General features: G+C 34.0%; 1 protein-coding gene across 1 annotated transcript; it reads right to left on the reverse strand.

Moving 5' to 3' along the window:
- Nucleotides 1–359: 359 nt before the first annotated feature.
- LOC114077937 (B3 domain-containing protein Os04g0386900-like) lies at nt 360–14795 on the reverse strand. The gene is made up of 3 exons (XM_027918339.1): nt 14763–14795; nt 7407–7566; nt 360–664 (listed from the first exon to the last, which is right to left on the reverse strand). The coding sequence occupies exons 1-3, from the start codon at nt 14793–14795 to the stop codon at nt 360–362; spliced, it is 498 nt and encodes a 165-aa protein (XP_027774140.1).
- Nucleotides 14796–21265: the final 6470 nt, after the last annotated feature.

Genomic DNA, 21265 nt, shown 5'->3' on the forward strand with positions numbered 1-21265 from the left:
TTTCTTTATATTTGAAATTTGAATTAGTTAACGTAAAACGGAAATTTTAGATTTGCAAGTTTTAAAAAATTAGAAATTTCAAAATTAATTGCATTGAATATTAGCATTTAATATATTACAATCTCTTCACATGTGTTGTACATGTATTGCATAATAATGTAATACATATTTTTATAAATAATATCAACATTATTAAACTACATAACCCAAAAAGCAGTATTGATAAAATGAGGCATACATCAGACATGAAACTATTGGAATTGATAAAGTTTTTATTTTTTGAAATTGAAATAAATGGAATTGATAATATTTTTTTTCCTGAAAATTGAAATTTCAACTAGAGATGATAAAGTTTTCAATCAATTATTATTGGGGTTGTTTGTGTTTATACCCTCCACATCTTCAGGAACCAATTCAGCTTGAAAATCTTCTCTTAGAATCTGTACTTTGAATTCGATTTTGTCAGAGTTGCACTCTGAGAGTTCAAATACAAGTCCATCCTCCTCTTTTAGATTGTTATCATCCGCAAAATTTTTCCATCCAGTACTAAATTTGTATTTAGTTTTGGCTCCACCATAAAACAAGTTCCACTTCTTTCCATCGTAAGTAAGGACTGCAGGGGCTCCAGCAAAAGGAAGNTATATATATATATATATATATGAACCTAAACATCAAGGTTGAAACGAAGAACATCTAATCTTGAATGCACCACTCCAAAACTAAAATTCTTCCCCCACCCTCCACCCTGTATTCTATAACACTCTGGAAAATCTAGGTTTAACTAAAGCCTAAATGTAAGGATAAATTTAGTAAAAATAATTTCACCAAAGTTAGTACACCATGTAATAATTTTAGCGAGTTTAGGAGTCAAGGCCTAATAGAGGAGTGCCAAGTAAAAGGAGCAAGACAAGGCCAAAAGTCAAGGCTGCCCCAAACTTGGAGCTACTGCCTCAAGGCTCCACAGCCACCACCATGGCTCATGGTAGAGACCACGGTCAGTGGAAGGCTTCGTGGAGTTGCGTTGGCATAGAGAGAGGAGCCCCAATTGTCCTAGACACTTCCCTAGGGTCGTGGTCCAGTCCACGACTCGTGAAGTGTGGCGTGAGACTCCGTTAGTTTTTTTGTAGGAAATGGGAAATTTAAGGGAGCTACAGCCCAAAGCACCACTGGCACCATAACGGGCCGTGGTGAACCTGATGAGGGGAATGGGGGTTCGTTAACTTGACTTAGTTTTTGTTGGAATTGGCAAGATTGAAGAGACTATTGCCTCAATCCTCACGACAAGCACCACGAGTCGAGGTGCTCCATGTGGCTCGTGAACCTGGACTGGTTCTTTTAATGAAAGTTAGTTTAGTCTTATACTTTTAAGTCCAATTAATGTGGGGTGTTTTGGGTAGTTTAGGGATAAAATATAAATTGGGTTTTAAGTATTTTTCATCCATTTACAAGACTCAAACTCAAAAACCCAAAATATTCTCCCAAACCCAATTCTCTCAAATAGTTCTCTCTCCAAATTTCTTCCATTGAAAAAACACCAAAATCTTCAAGGAAAGGGTTCAAGCTCCAAGAGTTTCATCTCAATTTCGTGGTAAAGCTTCAAACAAGGTATGAGAACTTTCATTCATGGGGTTTCTTTCCCCATGAAGCCCTTCCTATACTCTTTTTAAAATTGGGAATTTGTTCAAAATTAGGGTTTTGATTCTAACCTTGGGTTCTTCTCAACAACATTTTATTTATGTTAGTTATCCTATATTATAATGAAATTGACATTTAATTAGGGGGTTTATTGCTAAATTTCCATTGAACCCATGTGTTTTCCCCATGCCCCCAACTTTATAAAAATTATGATGGGTTCCTTTATGAATTATCAATATGTGGGATAGTATGTATGTCGATTTAGTAATTAATATTGTTTATTCCATGCTTATATGTAATTCTAAGTGTAATTTCAAGATATGATCGATTACTATTGAAGGGTAAATTGTAAGTGTTGAATCTTGAATTATGGCCTTGAAGGCAATGCATGAAGGTAATCCTATGTCCAAGATTGTGATATAGGAATGGTTTGATCCACTTGAAAGGTGGAGGTGCTTAATTATATGTATTTATGTATGAAGTTATGTTCCACTTGAATGGTGAAAATCCAACGACTAAGGTGTGATATATGGTATTGTTGAAAGTCTAGTTTCCTTTACTATTATATATGACTATGTATTAATTGTCTTGGATGATTATATTATGATTCTATGGTAAGGTCGTTCTCACCATATTTAATCCATGAGCTATGTATGAGTTGGGTTGAATGAAGGGTAATGTACTCCTTCACATATGAAATTACAATTCACCTTAACTATATATAATTTGGAGAATAATGCTTAGCATCAAGCGGATATGGCAAATGAGGTAGAGACCTTCCCGCTAGTTTAGGCGGGTCTTCTACATATGATATAATTAGATGGAAACTCTCCCGCTAGTTGAATGGTCGGGTTCTAGAAGCAATCTTCTTATCCCATAATTATGTGCCCGCATAGGTCTTAGCTAGTGCATCCATATTATAGCTATATATGTTTAGTTCCACCTTAGGCAAGTAGAACACCTCCTATCGGTGTGGGGTTATATGTCACCGGATTTTATGTAACTCTCATTATCTATGCGGTTAAGGCAATTTTCCTTATGTAATAAGATAATGCATATAACCTGAACCATACTTGTGATTTCTTGATAAGTCTACTTCGTATGAGTGGTGGTATGTGACTTCACTTTTTACATTGCACAAGTAGTCTTTGAAAGTGAATATGGGTGGGTCCATGATGGTATGGTATGACATGAAGGTATGATATTCGTTTATTGGGTTGTTGTTAAGATATGATTCTCCTTATGTATATGTGATGAACATGGTTATTCACTTGTGTTTGATTGTGGATTATGATGGGATCTAATCTTTATATGTGTAACTCATGTGATTCTAAATGGATACTTAGTATAGTTGGTATTATGTGATGCCAACTATGCATTGCACAAGTATGCTTTTATGGTTGCTAAGGTCATGGTCATACTATGTTATTAGAAATGTATGAGAATGCTATTATGATTTGCCTTATGTCCTAGTGTGCATAAATTGTTTCCAACTTAATAAACGCATTATTTTCACTAAAATGTCTTTTTAGCATAATTGAGTATTTTTATGCATGTTTCCATACTTAGTAATTTTTTTCTAACCCATTCTCTTCTACATCTCCTATGAGTGTATGTTCGGGCTATTGAGGTGCTCTTAGTACATTCTTGAAGAAAATTTGGGTTGCTACCTCTATGTTTTGGTGAATTCTCAGTTCTGAGTACGGAATGTTATTGTTTCTTGTTCTAGTTAACTTTCTTTGTTAAGGACTATATTGTATTTTCTTATGATAAAAACTTACTATTAATGTAAGGGGTGAGTCCTAACTTTCATATTCTTATATTTAGATAGTGTAATGTTACAAGTATAGCTTCCTATTTTTCATATATGAAGAAAGTTGTACTTCTATGATAAATGTCTTATGTAATGGTGGTTAAGGGCTTGTATGCGACTCATTTGTAGTCAAGTACGTTGTCTCACTTTAGGGTGTAGCCCGGGTCGTGACATAATCAATACCATGGAAATGAGATTTCTACAATTTAAAAAAATAAAAAGAAGTCCTTTTTAGAAAATGAAATATCTCTTTTTCATAAAAATAAAATTCTTACTAATAAAGATTATAAAAGGATAGAAAATCATTTCTCCATCCTGTAACGACCCTCAAAATGAAATAGGGTTATCTATAGCCTCACAAGGGATTAATGAGTTAATAAGGTGTTAAGAAATGAATATTATCATTAGAAGTCAGTTTGTAGAGTTTGGAAGTCAAAACGTCCAAGGACGACCAAGACGTCCAGAAACTAATCTTGAGTGTGTGCTAGTGTGTCCTTGTATGTTGTATGCGTTTTTTATGTGTTGTATGGAGTCTAAAATCAGTGGATATTACCCTAAAACCTTAATGACCATATTTAGGGTCAAAACCCTCCGGTTACGACTACCCAAAGGGCCCCCCTAGGGGTCCTTAAGGAGGACCCAACCTTGGGCCAACAAGCTGCCCAAGGCGGTAACAAATTTTGCATAGATGAAACAAGTACGCGTTGCGGACATGGTTAACTAAGGGTCAAATTTTTGGTCCACGTCTCAGATCTACTGTCCCAAAAATTATTTTGAAAAATCTTGAGGGAATAGGTCCGCGACGCGGACTTGTTCCCCGATGATAATTCCGAAAATTTAAGTTAAGTTTGACTTGTCTAAAAAGGTCCAATTAATATAGGGGTATTTCGGGGGTGTATTATATATGTATTTTAAGTCATTATACACCCATAACCCTAATAAAAAAACCCCAACCCCCAATTAGAATCCAAAAATTATAAGCTCTCCATTTTCTCAAATTCTCTCTAATTAGATCCTCAATTGATGGACCTTCAAGTTCCAAGGAAGAAGGCCAAATTCTCCAATTTTTCAAGCCTAATTTCGTGAGATTTATTCAATTAAGGTATGATGATTTTATCCTTGACTCTTCTTCCATTCAAAGAGCCAATTTAAAGGCTTCCCAATGATGTTTAATAACATAGAAATCCTATTTTTAATTCTACGCATGGGTTCTTGCATGAAAAGGTTTAAATCAATGTTTTGTGAAGTAATTGATGTTGATTGAATGTTTTAAGATTTAAACCTCCATGAACCCATGTATTCCTTGAATTCCTAATTTAGGCTCTAATGTGGATGAATTGATCATGGCTTGATCTTAGTGAATTCATGTGTAGATTGTATTGGGCTATTGAAGTATGTACAAATCATGATAGAATTGTTTATAACCGGCCTTATAATGATGATATTCATTTTTTATGTTGTTGGATCATTTATATGGATTGGTTGTTGGCTTTGTATTGTGTACATGGCTATTGGTAAGAGCCTTTGCAAAGTGAATTGGTTGAAAAGGCTAAAGAATGGTGATGATGATGATTGTGAGGTGGTGAGCTGACCTAATTCCTCTATTTAGTATTGAATTGATATTGAATTGTATTGATTGGAATGATCCACTTACGGTGGCAGTGTCTATGTGTTATAATTGTTATTAAAATAGCATTGTCGGTATTACTATGTGAAGTAATGTGATCAATAGAAGATGTTATGGCTTATGTAAAGTGAAGGATGATATGATATATGTGTGATCTTGTATAATGTGAAGTTATTAAGTGAAGTACTCTTGTAATGGCTATATGATCTTGTATTGGAGTTAATGTTATTTTTCTTCTTTAATTGATAATATATGATGATGAAGGACTAAGAAGCGTCCTTATAGAATAATGTTGTATCTTGTGTGGTAGACTTTTTTGTCCCTAAAAGGTAATTGAATGTTATTGAATATGTGATATGATGATGTTGTGTCTTGATTGGTAGACTTAGGTCCCTCTACTTTATATATGAAAGTTATGTAAATGTGAACTCTTGAAGTAGTAGGCTTAGGCACCTTTGTCATCTATGTGTATGAATGAATGATGAATGAAAGTCTAGGATCGGTAGACCTTAGATGGTGCCCTTCTAAGGATGATTAATATAGGACCTTTAATAAGAAAAGAAGGTCAAGATCATAGAACCTTGAATATAGAAAAGAAGGTTAATAGAAGCCTTAAAGTGAAAGAATGTAATGATATCCTTCTTGAGTGGAATGATGGACTTTGGGATAGGTTGGCTGGAACTACATAAAACCATCTTTAAGGAAGTCATAGGAGCTATCCTAATAGTCCTATGTTGGCAGCCCTAGTGGACCCATCCTTGTAAAGAAAAATTGTTAAGAGTTGTTAAGGCATAGTAATAGTACTTACTCTAATACACCTAGTGAATGGTTACTTTATGAGAATAAAGGTAAATCACCGAGTGAATATGATTGTGATAGTAAGTCTACATAAGATGATACTAGAGTATAAAGAAACCCTTGATATTCCTTAACCATGTGCCAACATAGGATTTATCCTAGTTCTACCCTTGGCAAGTAGAACACCCTCCTCGGAGTATGGTAACTTCAGATTCCAAACCTAACTAGTATCTATGTTAGTTAGTGTCTGTTCTTATCATATGGGATGTACACTGTAGTTATTGGATGGGTTCCAGAACGTGTAGATAGTGGAATGGGACGCTATAAACACATGGCATGGCTAGGCTTTGAAGATTCTAGAATGGGTTCCTTAGGTCTTTTTCAAGATTATTATGTGAAGTCCTCTAATTTTTTGATTGTCCCTTAAATGGCTTAATGAATATGGTTGACTTAGTTAATGCATATTGAATAAAAAGGGTCTTACCTAGGGTAGCTTTGAGGATTCCTTAGGTAGACTTGAAGAGGGTGTATGAGTGGTCTATTCATGTTTTACATAGGTGATTCTTAAGTAACCTTAGGTGGGAAGTAGAAATGATGAAAAGGGAATAATCTTACTTTGGGAAGTCTGGAGAATCACTTAGGTGGGTGTCAAGGGGTTGTATGGGCGGTCTCTTCATATCTTATTTAGGTGGGTCTTAGGATAACTCTTGATAGGAGGTCTAAATGCTTATGTATATGATTACGGTTGTTTCTTCTGACTTACTTGAAGGTGGTTCTTATACTTGTTTTATGAGGTTTCTATCAAAAGATCATGAAAAGTATGTTATAGTAAATTCCCATTTTAAGCATGGTTTTCTTGCATGTTCACCAAACTTAGTACATTCAATGTGCTATTTCCATATGCTGTTCTATTTCTACAAGTGTAGGTGGCAAGTGAGGAGTCTCTTAGAAGCAAAGCTTGAGACTAACATTCTCTCAAGAAGACTTAGTATGTCCTCATATGATTCGAGGACATATTTATGTTTTAGTTTCCTTTCAAAAAGACTTTGTAATAGATTATAGTTACTTTTCAAATTGATGTAAGGGTTGTGACCCCAAGATATTTCATGTGTCTAAGATGTCCATGACGATACATAGTTCATTCTTATGATTCTATAAATATTTGAACTATTGTTATGAGAAGCTTTAATTCCACACTACTTTTCAAATAGATGCTATGAACGACGTCTAAGGGCTTGTATAAGAACTCTGAGAGGTCGAGTATGCCGTGTGGCGACTTAAGGGGGCTCTTACCTCTAGGGAATACTCTCGAGTCGTTACACATCCGATACCCATAGTCCCACTAAATTCATGTCCACCCCAAAAAATCCAACACTACTTTATGAAGCGTCCTAACAAAGATGATTTTGTATCACCACAAAACCTCTTGTTAAGGATGAGAATCACCACTAAAAGAATAGTTTGTGAATAAATACTAACAAAAAGAGGGAGTTTTATATAGAAATAGGAGGGAGGAAATGATAGTTACCAAACTGTAGATGGGCTTAACACTGCTCTTAGTAAGAACCATACCAACATAGGGTTTATTAGAAAGTGGCAGAATTTCATCATTGTTCATTTCTGTACTTCCAGTGCTTTCAATCATGATGAATTCACCTTTTTGGTTTGAAACTTGTTCAAAAGACGATCCACCCTAAAAAATAATAATGAAAAGAGTAGATAAGTTTTATAATCAACATCGGGGGTTTGAGAGAAAGAGAAGTAGAAACATACTATGATAATGTGGTGCATTAAGTTAAAAAATTACTCCTACTTACTAGTTTATATAATATTATACTTCGTTTCAAAAAGAGGTGGTGCATTTGAGATTGTTTTGCGTTAAAGAATTATAAAATCAAATTACATAACGATTTTTCAAGGTTATCTTTAATTTTAACACAAATAATGTGTGATCATTATGGATGCTTTTGAAGCTTTTAGCATAAATAATGTGGGGTGTATATATACTTTTGAAGTTTCTAAGCTACGCGAATTAATTCTATATCTTTAATGCAATTATAATTAATATCTCCTAAAACTTTTAAAAGTAGTACTTATGAATCGTCGGGAAAAGAATAATATCATACATTGTAAATATAAAAAAAATTGTGATCTAAAAATCTAATTTTTTCACCAATCACCCGTTTATATGTAATGTGGCATGCTTCTAAACGTAAGAATGAAATTTATTTTTTTTCCCTCAAAACATGACATTTTTTCAATTATTTTCCATTTATTATATGATGTTTTAGCAAATCTTTAAAATGTTTATTAATTACATTCTTTTTATCATTAGTTCTTCAAATCAATCTATGTTACTTTTTTTTGCATTTGCTTAATCTTAACTACCACTAATTGTGTTTCACTCTATGTAGAAGAATTGAAACTATTTTCATTCTGTTTGGAAAATACACCAACCTATAAATACTACTTTTTTGTTCTTAGTCCTGGCTCATATAATACCATATTTATTCCAACAACCAATCTACATTTTTATCTATTCTTCACTTATTTCATAATTATTATTTTTTTGCTATGATGTAATATTATTTACCTTGTTTTTGCTTTTAAGTAATTTATTGATGTATTATATTTGCATGATAAGAATTTGTTTAAATGTTTCATTATTGTTCCTATTTAGAGAAATGGGAGTTTAGAGGACAAACAAGGGCAAAATCATAGTTTTAAGTTTACTCCATCTTTATAATATCTAGAAGCAATCAGTCCACGTCCTCTGTGCACGTCTTCCTCTTTCGAAGGTAATTTTCCTGGGATTCTTTAATAACAATATGTTTACTAGATGTTTTATATGCATGTTAGTAGTTGTTCCTGTTTTCAACATGCATTATGCCTTTTTGATGTATTTTGTGTGGATTAACAACTAATTTGAGGCAAATATTGCACCTTATAGATTTATTAATATGTTTGTTAGAGGTGGAATTTAAATATTTGTATTATATAGATTTTGAATGAAACAATTAAAGTGTGCATTTTTCAGGTTCATAATTAGTCAAGGTCTGTTTATTAGCTTTTTAAATACTCAAGTAAAGACGTTATACTCATGTAAAGATGTATAATCTTTCAAATGTTGTTGTACACCTTATATGAATCCCAATATCTAATCTTCATTGTCAAGTGTTTTTAACATTGTTTAAAAAGTGATATATGAAAGTAGAAGTGGTAGCATAGTCCTCATGACCATCCACTAACAAATTGCACATGACTGGTCCGTGAGGTGCAAAACTCACTTTTCTTAGTGCAATAGTTGGGAGAACTACAGTAGCCTGGTAAGAAAGGTTTATCCTCTTTCTCGATTCTTAACTAATTTGAGTTTTTCAGGTATGTGTAATGTTGTGTTACTTGTATAAAAGTCAGGGATGTATCTACTATTTTTTAAATTCAAAAATACAAGAAATTGCTTACTTTTGTTCAAGAAGTTGATGCGAATGTGGTTCCCTAAATTTCTTTTAAGAAATTCTCTACTTGAGAGGTTTCATTCAAGCTATCATAGTTAACACTTGGTTTGTATTAGATCTGGAGATACTAGAATAAGGATTCTCAAATGACCTGACTGTTAGACAATTGACATTTTTTCAGCTTATTATTATTTTTACTGTTTTTTTTAACTTATTTCAATTTAGTGCTTCCTATTTCTAGCTAGACTTAGTCAACTTTAGTTGCTCAACTTTCTGAAGTTAGTGGCCCCATTATGGCTGTTAGTGGCCCCCTTTTATGGTAGTTAGTGGCACATGTTCTTATTTTAGTTTCAATGTTTATGTTTTTTCTTCGTATAAATTCAGACTTTCTGCAGATTAATATACACAAGGAATTTCATAAGTTCACTCTATTTTTATTTTTTAAAATCATTTTCTTGAGTATTTTTGTTCTAACAGTGGTATCAGAGCCTTTAGTTGATCTTACATGACAAAAAAAAGTTTTAACCTACAACACAAATGGCATCCAACAACCTACCTTTAAATCTACCATTCACTTTCACTGGTGAAAATTACCAAATCTGGTCTGTAAAGATGCAAGCTTTTTTGGAAGCCTATGAACTCTGGGAACTGTGACAGAGGATAAACCACTTGGTGCTCTACCAGTAAATCCTACGTTGGCTCAGATCAAATCCAACAACGAAGAGAAGGCAAAGAAATCTAAAGCCAAGTCGCTTATGCAGAATGCTGTGGCAGATACTGTGTTTTACAAAATCATGGCTTGCAAAACTGCAAAAGAGGCTTGGGATAGGTTGAAAGAAGAATATCAAAGCAGCGATAGAACACGTCAAATGCAAGTGTTGAACCTAAAAAGAGAGTTTGAGTCCTTGAATATGCAGGAGGATGAAACTATCAGTAAGTATGCTGATCGAATATCCTTAGTTGTTTATAACATTAGACTTCTTGGTGAAGAATTTACAGATAAACGAATTGTGGAGAAATTTCTTGTGACTCTTCCTGAGAGATTTGAATCTAAGATTTCCTCTCTTGAAGAATCCAAGGACCTGAGCAAACTTTCATTAGGTGAACTAATGAGTGCTCTTCAAGCACAAGAGCAACGGAGGACTATCAGACGGGAAAAGTTCATTGAAGGAGCTTTCTCTGTACAAAAGAAAAAAGGAAAGCAACAATTCCACCAAAAGAATAAGGTCAATCATGATGAAGGAAACAATAGTGGAGATGTGAAGCAGAAGTTCCCTCTTTGCAGACATTGTAAAAGAAATACACATCTGGGGAAGTATTGTTGGTGGAGAGTCGATGCTATATGTGGCAACTGTAAGCAGACGGGACACGTATCCAAGGTCTGCAAATCAAGAGCAAAGGCCTCTGGTGCTTTGCAAGCACAAGTAGCAGAAGTTGACGATGCACATGAAGAGCAACTATTTGCAGTTTCATACTTTTCAATTAGTGAATCTCTAATTCATGGCTTCTTGACAGTAGTTGCACACTTCACTTGTGCAATAATGTTGAACTGTTCAAATTCCTAGATGATACTTACAAATCTAAAGTAAAAGTGGGAAACGGTGAGGCAGTAGAAGTCAAAGGCAGAGGTACAGTGTCTATCTCAACAATATCAGGTATCAAAACTATTTCTGATGTTTTGTACACACCTGATATGAGTCAAAATTTGTTGAGTGTTTGAAAAATGCTTGAAAATAATTATTCTATGCATTTTAAGAATCGTGAATGTGTTGTTTCTGACCCTTCTGGAGTAGAGTTATTTTATGAGAAGATGAGCAACAGAATGTTTTCAGTTGATTGAGAGAAAATAACTTAGAAGGCTTACACTATTACTTCACAAACATGTACAAACCTATGGCACAAAAGGTTTGGTCACTTCAATCTGAGAAGCATCACTGAGATGAAAAAAAGGAGATAGTGGAAAATATGCCTGAATTTCTTTCTAATGCTCAAGTTTGTGAAACTTACCAACAGGGAAAGCAAACAAAATTGCAATTTCAAGCAAATCAAGTACGAAGAGCTAACCAGAAACATCAGCTCATTCATACGGATGTTTGCGGCCCAATGAAAACGGATTCGCTGAGTGGTAACATATACTTTCTCCTATTTATTGATGACTACACCAGAATGTGTTGGGTTTATTTCATAAGACTGGAGAGTGAAGTCTTTGATGTTTTTAAACAATTTAAAGCTTTAGTCGAAAATTAATGTAATCTTAGTATTAAGGCTTTAAGGTCTTACAATGGAGGAGAATACACTTCTTCTAAATTTGTGGATTTTTGTAATAGCACAGGTATTGAACGCCAATTGACATTACCATACACTCCACAACAAAATGGCATGTCTGAAAGGAAGAACAGGACAGTAATGGAGATGGCCAGATGTCTTTTGCTCGAAAGAAAGATCCCAAATCAGTTTGGGCTGAGGGAGTCAATACCTCTGTATATTTGCTGAACAGATTGCCTACTAAGGCCTTGCAGGAAATGACTCCATATGAAGCTTGGTGTGGGAACAAACCATCAATACACCATCTCAGAATCTTTGGGTGTATATGTTATTATCGAGTTCCAGAAACAAAAATGAGTAAGTTGGATAACAAGGCTCATAAAGGCATATTTATGGGCTATAGTTCATCCAAAGGTTACAGAATTTTCTGTTTGAAATCAGACAAACTAATTCTCAGCCGAGAAGTGAAGTTTGATGAAGCAGCTGGTTGGGATTGAAAAAATCAGAAGACCTCTTATTTTGTTTCATTTTCAATAGAGCAACCTCAACTTTCAGAAGATGAACTAGTGGATGATGTACCTGTGAGGGGAACTCGATCCTTAAAAGATGTCTATCAGCTGGTTAGCTCTGAACCAACAAGCTATGCTGAAGTACAAGACTCTCAGGCATTGAGGAGAGCTATGCAAGAAGAACTAGATATGATCGAGAAGAATGGAACCTGGCAGCTTGTTGACAGATTTAGAAATTGCAAGGTAATTGGTGTAAAATGGATTTTCAAGACAAAACTCAATCCTGATAGACAATTTGCAAATATAAGGCTAGATTGGTGGTGAAGGTATACGCACAACAATATGGTGTGGACTACCAGGAAACATTTGCTCCTATAGCGAGGTATGACACAATCAAGCTTTTTCTTGCATTTGCATCTCATAGTTCCAGTCAGATTCATCAACTTGATGTAAAATCGGCTTTCTTGAATGGTTTGCTTGCTGAAGAGATCTATGTAGAGCAACCTGATGGTTTCTCAACTCCTGGAAAAAAGGATAAAGTTTATCTCTTAACAAAGGCCTTGTATGGCTTAAAACAAGCCCTAAGGGCATGGTATCAGCGGATGGACAATCATCTCATCCAACTTGGCTTTAGTAGAAGTCAAAGTGAAGCTACTTTGTATGTGAAAGTCAATGCTGCAGGTGAGTCCTTAATTGTCTCAATTTATGTGGATGACATGCTTGTGACAGGAAGCAAAATTGAACTAATCCAAAGGTTTAAGGATGAAATGGAGAAAATCTTTGAAATGACTGATATTGGAGTCATGAAGTACTTTCTCGGCATGGAAGTGTTGCAGTCCAGTGATGGAATTTTCATATGCCAGCAGAAATACATTTTGAATATTCTAAACAAGTTCAAAATGCAAGACTGCAAACCTGTGAGTACTCCAATATCTACTGGTGTGAAGCTTGGCAAGGATGAGGATTCCGAAAAAGTGGATGATAGTATGTATAGAAGCTTAATTGGCAGTCTTCTATATCTAACCGCGAGCAGGCCTGACATTCTATTTTTTGTTAGTTTGCTCTCTAGGATCATGCATTCGCCTAGAGGCACACACCTCACAGCTGCTAAAAGAGTGTTAAGGTATATTAAAGGAACTAGCAAGTTTGGAATTTTTTTCCCAACATCTGTCGAAGTAACTGTGAACCTGATTGGGTACTCTGATAGTGATTGGGGTGGTGGAGTTGATGATTCCAGAAGCACATCTGGATATCTTTTCTGTTTGGGGACAAGTTGTTTTAGTTGGAGCTCTAGGAAACAAGAAACTACAACTCAATCAACAGCAGAAGCTGAGTACATAGCTGCTGCATCTGTTGTGAATCAAGTTATCTGGCTAAGGAAGATGATGAAGGACTTAGGCCATGAACAAACAGAAGCTACCAAGATCATGTGTGACAACAGTTCAGCAGTTTTAATCTCAAAAAATTCAGTGTTTCATGGTCGAACTAAACATATCAAGATCAAGTTTCAATTTATTAGAGAAGTCCTACAATCAAATGAAGTGTTGCTTGTTCATTGTTCATCTGAGAACCAGCTATCTGACATTTTCACCAAGTCATTGCCAAAGGAAAGGTTTGAAGATCTGAGGCAAAGAATTGGTGTTTGCCACAAAAATGCCAAGGAGGATTGTAAGACAATTGACATTTTTTCAGCTTATTATTATTTTTACTGTTTTTTACTTATTTCAATTTAGTGCTTCCTATTTTCTAGCTAGACTTAGTCAACTTTAGTTGCTCAACTTTCTGAAGTTAGTGGCCCCATTATGGCTGTTAGTGGCCCCCTTTTATTGTAGTTAGTGGCACATGTTCTTATTTTAGTTTTAATGTTTATGTTTTTTCTTTGTATAAATTCAGACTTTCTGCAGATTAATATACACAAGAAATTTCATAAGTTCACTCTATTTTTATTTTATCAAATCAGTTTCTTGAGTATTTGTGTTCAAACACTGACAACCTACTTATGAGATATGAGTATTCAGAATCTTTTTATTGGGCAAGTTTTCTCAATTGCCTCTTTCCTATCTTAGTGTGTAATCTTGAGCTTAAAGTTATCTAATACTCATTTTTTAGATTATAATTTAGGATTGTCAATAGTTCTTGAGATTCTCTTTTGTTAATTTAGGAGAATGACAACAAATATGTATATGTTTACTCTCTATTCCTTACTTCTGTAGTACTATTAAGTAGTCGTGTGTTCTCTTATTGTTAATGTATATTACTCATTGTTGCTTCCCTGCTTTATCACTTGCTCTTTTGATGACATATATTTTTAGCAGTTCTGCTTCAGAAACATCTATTTTGAGCCAAGGGTCTATAGGAAATTATATCTATAGCAACTCATAATATTACAAATACTCAAAATTACACTTTTTAACTGATGGAAAAAGAAGTTTTCACAGAAAAACTAAATCAATAAGAAATCAATAACGCATGTATCATTACACATCGTCATACATATGTGATTAAACAAATCGGTCGATGAAAAAGGTTAAGACAGAGTGCATGAACCTATATCAATTCAATAAGGGGAGAGGAAATAGAAGAGAGATGTATTTGCAAAATCAAGAAAAGAATACCTAGTGAAAGAGTAGGAACAGAGACAAGGAGAGTACAAAGATTACCCGGTAAGGACGAGAGAGACGAGATCGCGCCATGGCCGATGAAGAAGAGTGGTTTGCCCTAATTTGTATGGGTGAATTTGGAGAATGAGGAAGAGAGGTTTGCCCTAATCTGTGTGGGTGAATTTGTTGGTAGAGGGATTTTACCAGGAAATAAACTTTAGGAAGAATATATATTAAGTAAAAATTATATAGCAGAATTAACTTTTAATCGCTAGTAATTATATTTTTTCCCTGGCAAATGCCCAAATGACGATAATACTCGAATGTAGGGAGCATTTAGCAACATTTTATTTATTGCCTCTAAACAAATGTCCCCAAATGTGGTTTTTTTTTAGTTGTGTGCAAACCTTAGTAAATTTATAAAATTGACAAGTATCTTACATTTTTGGAGTGTTATTTGGAAGTGTTTCAATAATTTTTTCTAGCGGGTTGTGCCATTTATGAAATCAGGTCTTTGTTGTCCTTTTTGTTAGAAAAAGAAAGGAGACGCTGCAAGTTGACAATGTTAAGTTATTAGGTTGTGATGAGACCGAAAGAAGGCAAACAACAAATCAAGTAAACAATCTCTCCATTAATAGTGTTCTAACTCTATTTTGACATATTTTTTGGTAATACCTTTCTGTTGTCACTCAAGTGCATGGTCGTCTACATAGTGTATTTAAATGATCTACTTGATAGTGTTTTGTGGACCGCTCATATTAAGTGAGATAAAAATGTGCTTTATAATCATATGTGAGTTGCTCATATTATGCGAGGTAAGAATAAACTTTTCAAATCCTTGATAAATCATAGGGAACTTATTGCAGCTTCTCTATCAAAAATAACTTTTCCGAGTTACTTTAATTGTGATATCAAATGGTCATGATATTTCATTATCTTGTATTTCAATTTTTATCATTTATTGAAGAATAGGATGCTACTTTGGTTTTCAATGAGTTTGACGGATAACTTCCCAAAACAAAAAGGTTAAGGGCACATGAATATAGTAGTTTATGATCTTACAAAAAAAATGAATATAGTAATTTATGATTAGTCATTTCTCCTATATGAACTTTTAAAAAGTTAGAGTTTACGTAAATGCTTTCCTCCTAGTGCACAATACATGAAAAAACAGAAGCCTCAACGTCTGACTTATTAGGGAGTTCGATATATATCATCCTCTCTCGAAGAAATCCCCCCTTCTCAAGAATATTCATCCCATTAAGTAATGTGTTATTCACAGTCTGTCACCTATGTATCCGCATCTTTCCTGATTTATACGAAATCTTATAATTTTGTAGGACTTTTATAGAACTTTTGTAAAGTTGCGATATATATTTCTACTGTAGTGTATGAATCCCAATCTCCAAATACTATTTTCTTGTAAAGGGAGTATTTCATACATTTTTTTAGTATTAGCATTCATTTCAAGAAATAAAAGGATAATTATTTTGTTCCAAAACATATGTTGTAAATAACATTCAACCTCATCATATGACTCATCTTTTATTTTCGTAAGAGTTCATAAAACTATTGGGATTAAACTACTGCAACATAAATATATATCACAACTTTACAAAAATTCGACAAAGTCCCTTAAAATTCTAAGATTTCGGATACATCAGGAAACACGCGGATACATAGGTGATGGATTGTGAATAATACATTATATATGGGATGAATGTATCTGGAAGGGAGGGATGTCTTCGAGAGGGGATAATTATGAGCGGTCGAAAAAACACTACCAAGTAGTTCATTTAAATACACTATGCAGTAGACCATGCGCTTGAATGACAATAGAAAGGTACTACCAAAAAATATGTCAAAACAGAGTTAGAACACTATGAATGAAGAGATTGTTTACTTGATCTATTGTTTGTCTTCTCTCGGTCTCATCACAACCTAGTAACTTAAGACAGTCAGCTTGCAACGTCTCCTTTATTATCTACCAAAAAGCACAAAAAGAGACATGAATGCTTAAATGGCACAACCCGCTAGCAAAATTATTGAAACACATCCAAATAACACTCCAAAAATGTAAGATACTAGTCAATTTTATAAATTTACTAAGGTTTGCACACTACTACAAAAACAACTTTTAGGTACATTTGTTTAGAGGCAATAAATAAATTCCCGCTAAGCTCCCTACATTCGAGTATTAGAGTTAATTCTGCTATATAATTTTTACTTAATATATATTCTTCCTAAAGTTTATTTCCCGGGAGAATCCCTCTACCAACATATTCACCTACAGAGAGTAGGGCAAACCTCTCTTCCTCATCCTCCAAATTCACCCATATGAATTAGGGCAAACCTTTCTTCCTCATTGGCCATGGTGCGAACTCGTCTCTCTTGTCCTTACCAGGTAATCTATGTATTCTCCTTGTCCCTGTTGCTGCTCTCTCACTAGGTATTCTTATTTTTTGATTTTGAAAATCCTTCTCTCTTCTGTTTCCTTTCCCCTTATTGAATTCATAGACCAGTTTGGTTAATCACATATGTATGACGATGTCTAATGATACCTGCATTATTGATTTCTTATTGAACTAGTTTTTCTGTGAAAAATTGTTTTTTCCATTAGTTAAAAAGTGTAATTTTGAGTATTTGTAATATTATGAGTTGCTATAGAGATGATTTCCTATAGACCCTTGGCTCAAAAGAGATATTTCTAAAATAGAACTTCTAGAAAAATATGTCAGCAAAAGAGCAAGAGATAAAGCAGGGAAGCAACAACAAGTAATATACGTTAAAAATAAGAGAACTATAAATATTTGTTGTCATTCTCCTAAATTAACAAAAGAGAATCTCAAGAACTATTGACAATCCTCAATTATAATCTAAAAAATGAGTATCAGATAACTTTAAGCTCAAGATTACACACTAAGATAGGAAAGAGGCAATTGAGAAGTTTGCCCAATAAAAAGATTCTAAATACTCATATCTCATAAGTAGGTTGTCAGGGCATTTCAGAATCCTTATTCTAGTTTCACAAGATCCAGTACAAACCATGCGCTAAGTATGATAGCTTGAATGAAACCTCTCAAGTAAAGAATTTTCTTAAATGAAATTTAAGGGACCATATTCCCATCAACTTTTTGAAAAAAAGTAAGGCATTTCTTGTATTTTTTTATTAAAAAAAGGTAGATACATCACTGACTTTTATATGAAGAACACAACAATACAAATACTTGAAAAAGTCAAATTAGTTGAAAATCGAGAAAAAGTACTTTATTCGAAGTATTCTGCTATCACCTGTTTCTCCATCCATCAACACATGAAACTTGAGTGTATTGTTTTGAAATGATAGTTTTATTAAAAGTAAGCTTTATTTTCAAGTACCATTGTAGATTCCAAATATATTTAAAATATTATACATCTTTACATGAGTATAATGGATTTACTTCGAGTATTTAAAAAGTTCATAACTATATCTTGGCTAATTAAGAACCTGAAAATGCACACTTTAGTTGTTTTACCTATTTCATTCAAAATCAACAGAATACAAAAATTAGATTCCATCTCTGAACAACATATTATTTAATACATTTTGTGCATTATCCACCTCAAATTAGTTGTTAATCCACATAAAATACATCAAAAAGACATAGTGCATGTCGAAAACAGGAACAACTGCTAACATGCATATAAAACATCTAGTAGACATATTGTTATCAAAGAAATTATATCTATCTAATTTATCATGATGATGCATCTTTCAGTTATTACACAATATAAACAAATATAGTAAAAATCTACAAAGAAAGAAACATAATAAAATTTCATTTTTATAAATAAGAGATTTTTCATTTTCTAAAAAGGTCTTCTTTTTCATTTTTTCAGTTGTAGAAATCTCTATTCCATGGTATTCAATATGTCACAACCTGCTCTACCCCCGTAAGAATTACACGACATACTTTACTCCGAAGGGGTCTCACACAAGCCCTTAAGTAACATCCTTACATAAGACATAAGAATGATGCAAAAAAATTAAAATTTTTACAATAGAAGTTCAACTTTCTTCATATATGAAAAATAGGAAGCTAGATTTGTCTCATTACACCATTTAAGCATAAGAGTATGAAAGTTGGGACTTAGACCTTACATCAATAATAAGTCTTATCATAAGGAAATACAATATAGTCCTTAAAAAGGAAAGTAAACTAGAACTATAATCAATAACATATCGTCCTCACATTGAGGACTCACCAAAACTTGGAGGTAGCAACCCATGTTTTCTTTAAGAATGGACTAAGAGCACCTCAATGTCCTGAACCTACACTCATAGGATATGTAGAAGAGAAGGGGATAGTACAGAAGCACTAAGTATGGAAACATACAAAAAAATACCTAATTATGCTAAAAAGGACATTTTCGTGAAAATCATGCATTTATTAAGCTTGAAAACCATTTATGCACATAAGGACATAATTGAAGTCATAATAGCATTCTCATATGATTTTTCATAACATAGTAGGACCATCACCTTAGCAACCCTAAAAGCATACTTGTGTTTATAATCACCTTTAGTTACACATATCAACTTTAGATACCCAACTATACTAAGTATCCATTTTGAATCACCTTAATTACGCATATCAACTTTAGATCCCATCATAATCCACAATCATACATAAGTGAATAACCATGTTCATCATCTGTACATAAGGAGAGTCATATCTTAACAACAGCCCAATCAATGTATATCATACCTTCATTTCTTACAATAGCATCATGGACCCACCCATAATCCCCTTCAAATATTACTTGTGCAATGTAAGAAGTGAAGTCTCATACCCTCACTCCTACTATATAGACTTATCAAGAAATCACAAGTATGGTTCAAGTCATATTCATTATCTTATTACATAGGGAGAATTGCCTTAACCGATGTAGACAATGACACCGACATGGAATCTGGTATAATATAACCCCACACTGAAAAAAGGTGTCCTGCTTACCTAAGGTAGAATTAAACATATATAGTTTTTATATTGATCCACTAGCTAAGACCTATGCGGACACATAGTTATGGAATAAAGAGATTGCTTCTAGAAACCCGACCTATTGAACTAGCGGGAGAGTTTCCATCTCATAAAAACATATGTAGTAGACCGACCTAAATTAGCGGGAAGGTCTCTACCTCATTCGCCATATCCACTCGGTGCTAAGCATTATTCTCCAATTTATACATAGTTAAGGTGAATTATAATTTCATATGTGAAGGAGTACATTATTCTTCATTCAACCCAACTCATACATAGCTCATGGATTCAACATGGTGAGAACTACCTTTCAACTTAGAATCATCATATAATCATCTAAGACAATTAATACATAGTCATGTGTAATAGTAAAGGAAACTAGTCTTTCAACAATACCATATCTCACAACTTAGTCATTATATCTTCACCATTCAAGTGAAACTTAACTTTATTCATAAATACATAAAAGTAAGCACCTCCAGTTTCAAGTGGATCAAACCATTTATATATAAGAATCTTGGACATACGATTACCCTCATACTTTGCCTTCAAGGCCATAATTCAAGATTCAACACTTACAATTTTCACTTCAAGGGTCATAGACCATATGTTGAAATCATGCTTAGAATTACTACTATAAGCATGAAAAATAAAAAATTTTAATTACTAAATCCACATACATACTATCCCACATATTCATAATTCACAAAGAAACCGCATCATAATTTTCATAAAGTTGAGGGCATGGGAAAACACATGGGTTCAAGGGAAATTTAACAATAAAAACCCTAATTAAACTTCAATTTCATTATAATATAGGATAACCAACATAAATAAAACGTTTTTTAGAAGAACCCAAGTTAAGAATCGAAACCCTAATTTTGAACAAACTCCCAATTTTGAAAATAGTAGAGGAAGGGCTTCATGAGAAAACAAATCTCATGAATGAAAGTTCCCATACCTTGTTTGAAGCTTTACCACAAAATTGAGATGGAAATCTTGGATCTTGAACCCTATCCTTGAAGCTTTTGGTTTTCTTGAATGGAGGAAATTTGTATAGAGAGAAATATTTGAGAGAATTAGTTTTGGTACGTATGGAGTTTGAGTCTTGTAAATGGATGAAAAAGACTTAAAAACCTATTTATATTTTACCCATAAACCATCCAAAACACTCACACATTAATTGGACTCAAAAGTAAAATACTACACTAACCTTCATTAAAAGAACCCGTCCAGGTTCACAATCCACGCCTCACAAGCCATGTTGAGCACCTTCACCCGTGGTGATTGTCATGAGGATTGAGGCATATCCTCTTCAAGATTGCCAATATCTACAAAAACTAAGTCAAGTTCACGAGCCCCCTTCCCCTCATCAAGTGCACCACGGCCTGTTATGGTGCTTGTGGTGCTTTGGGCATCTCCCCTAAATGGCCCATTTCCTACAAAAAAAAAAGCTAAGGGATTCTCACACCCCACCTCACGAATCGTGGAGTGGACCACACCCCGTGGTCCCATCGTGAGGGTTGGGGCAGTGTCTAGGAC

Source organism: Solanum pennellii, chromosome 7, assembly GCF_001406875.1.
Source record: "Solanum pennellii chromosome 7, SPENNV200".
Lineage (NCBI taxonomy): Eukaryota > Viridiplantae > Streptophyta > Magnoliopsida > Solanales > Solanaceae > Solanum > Solanum pennellii.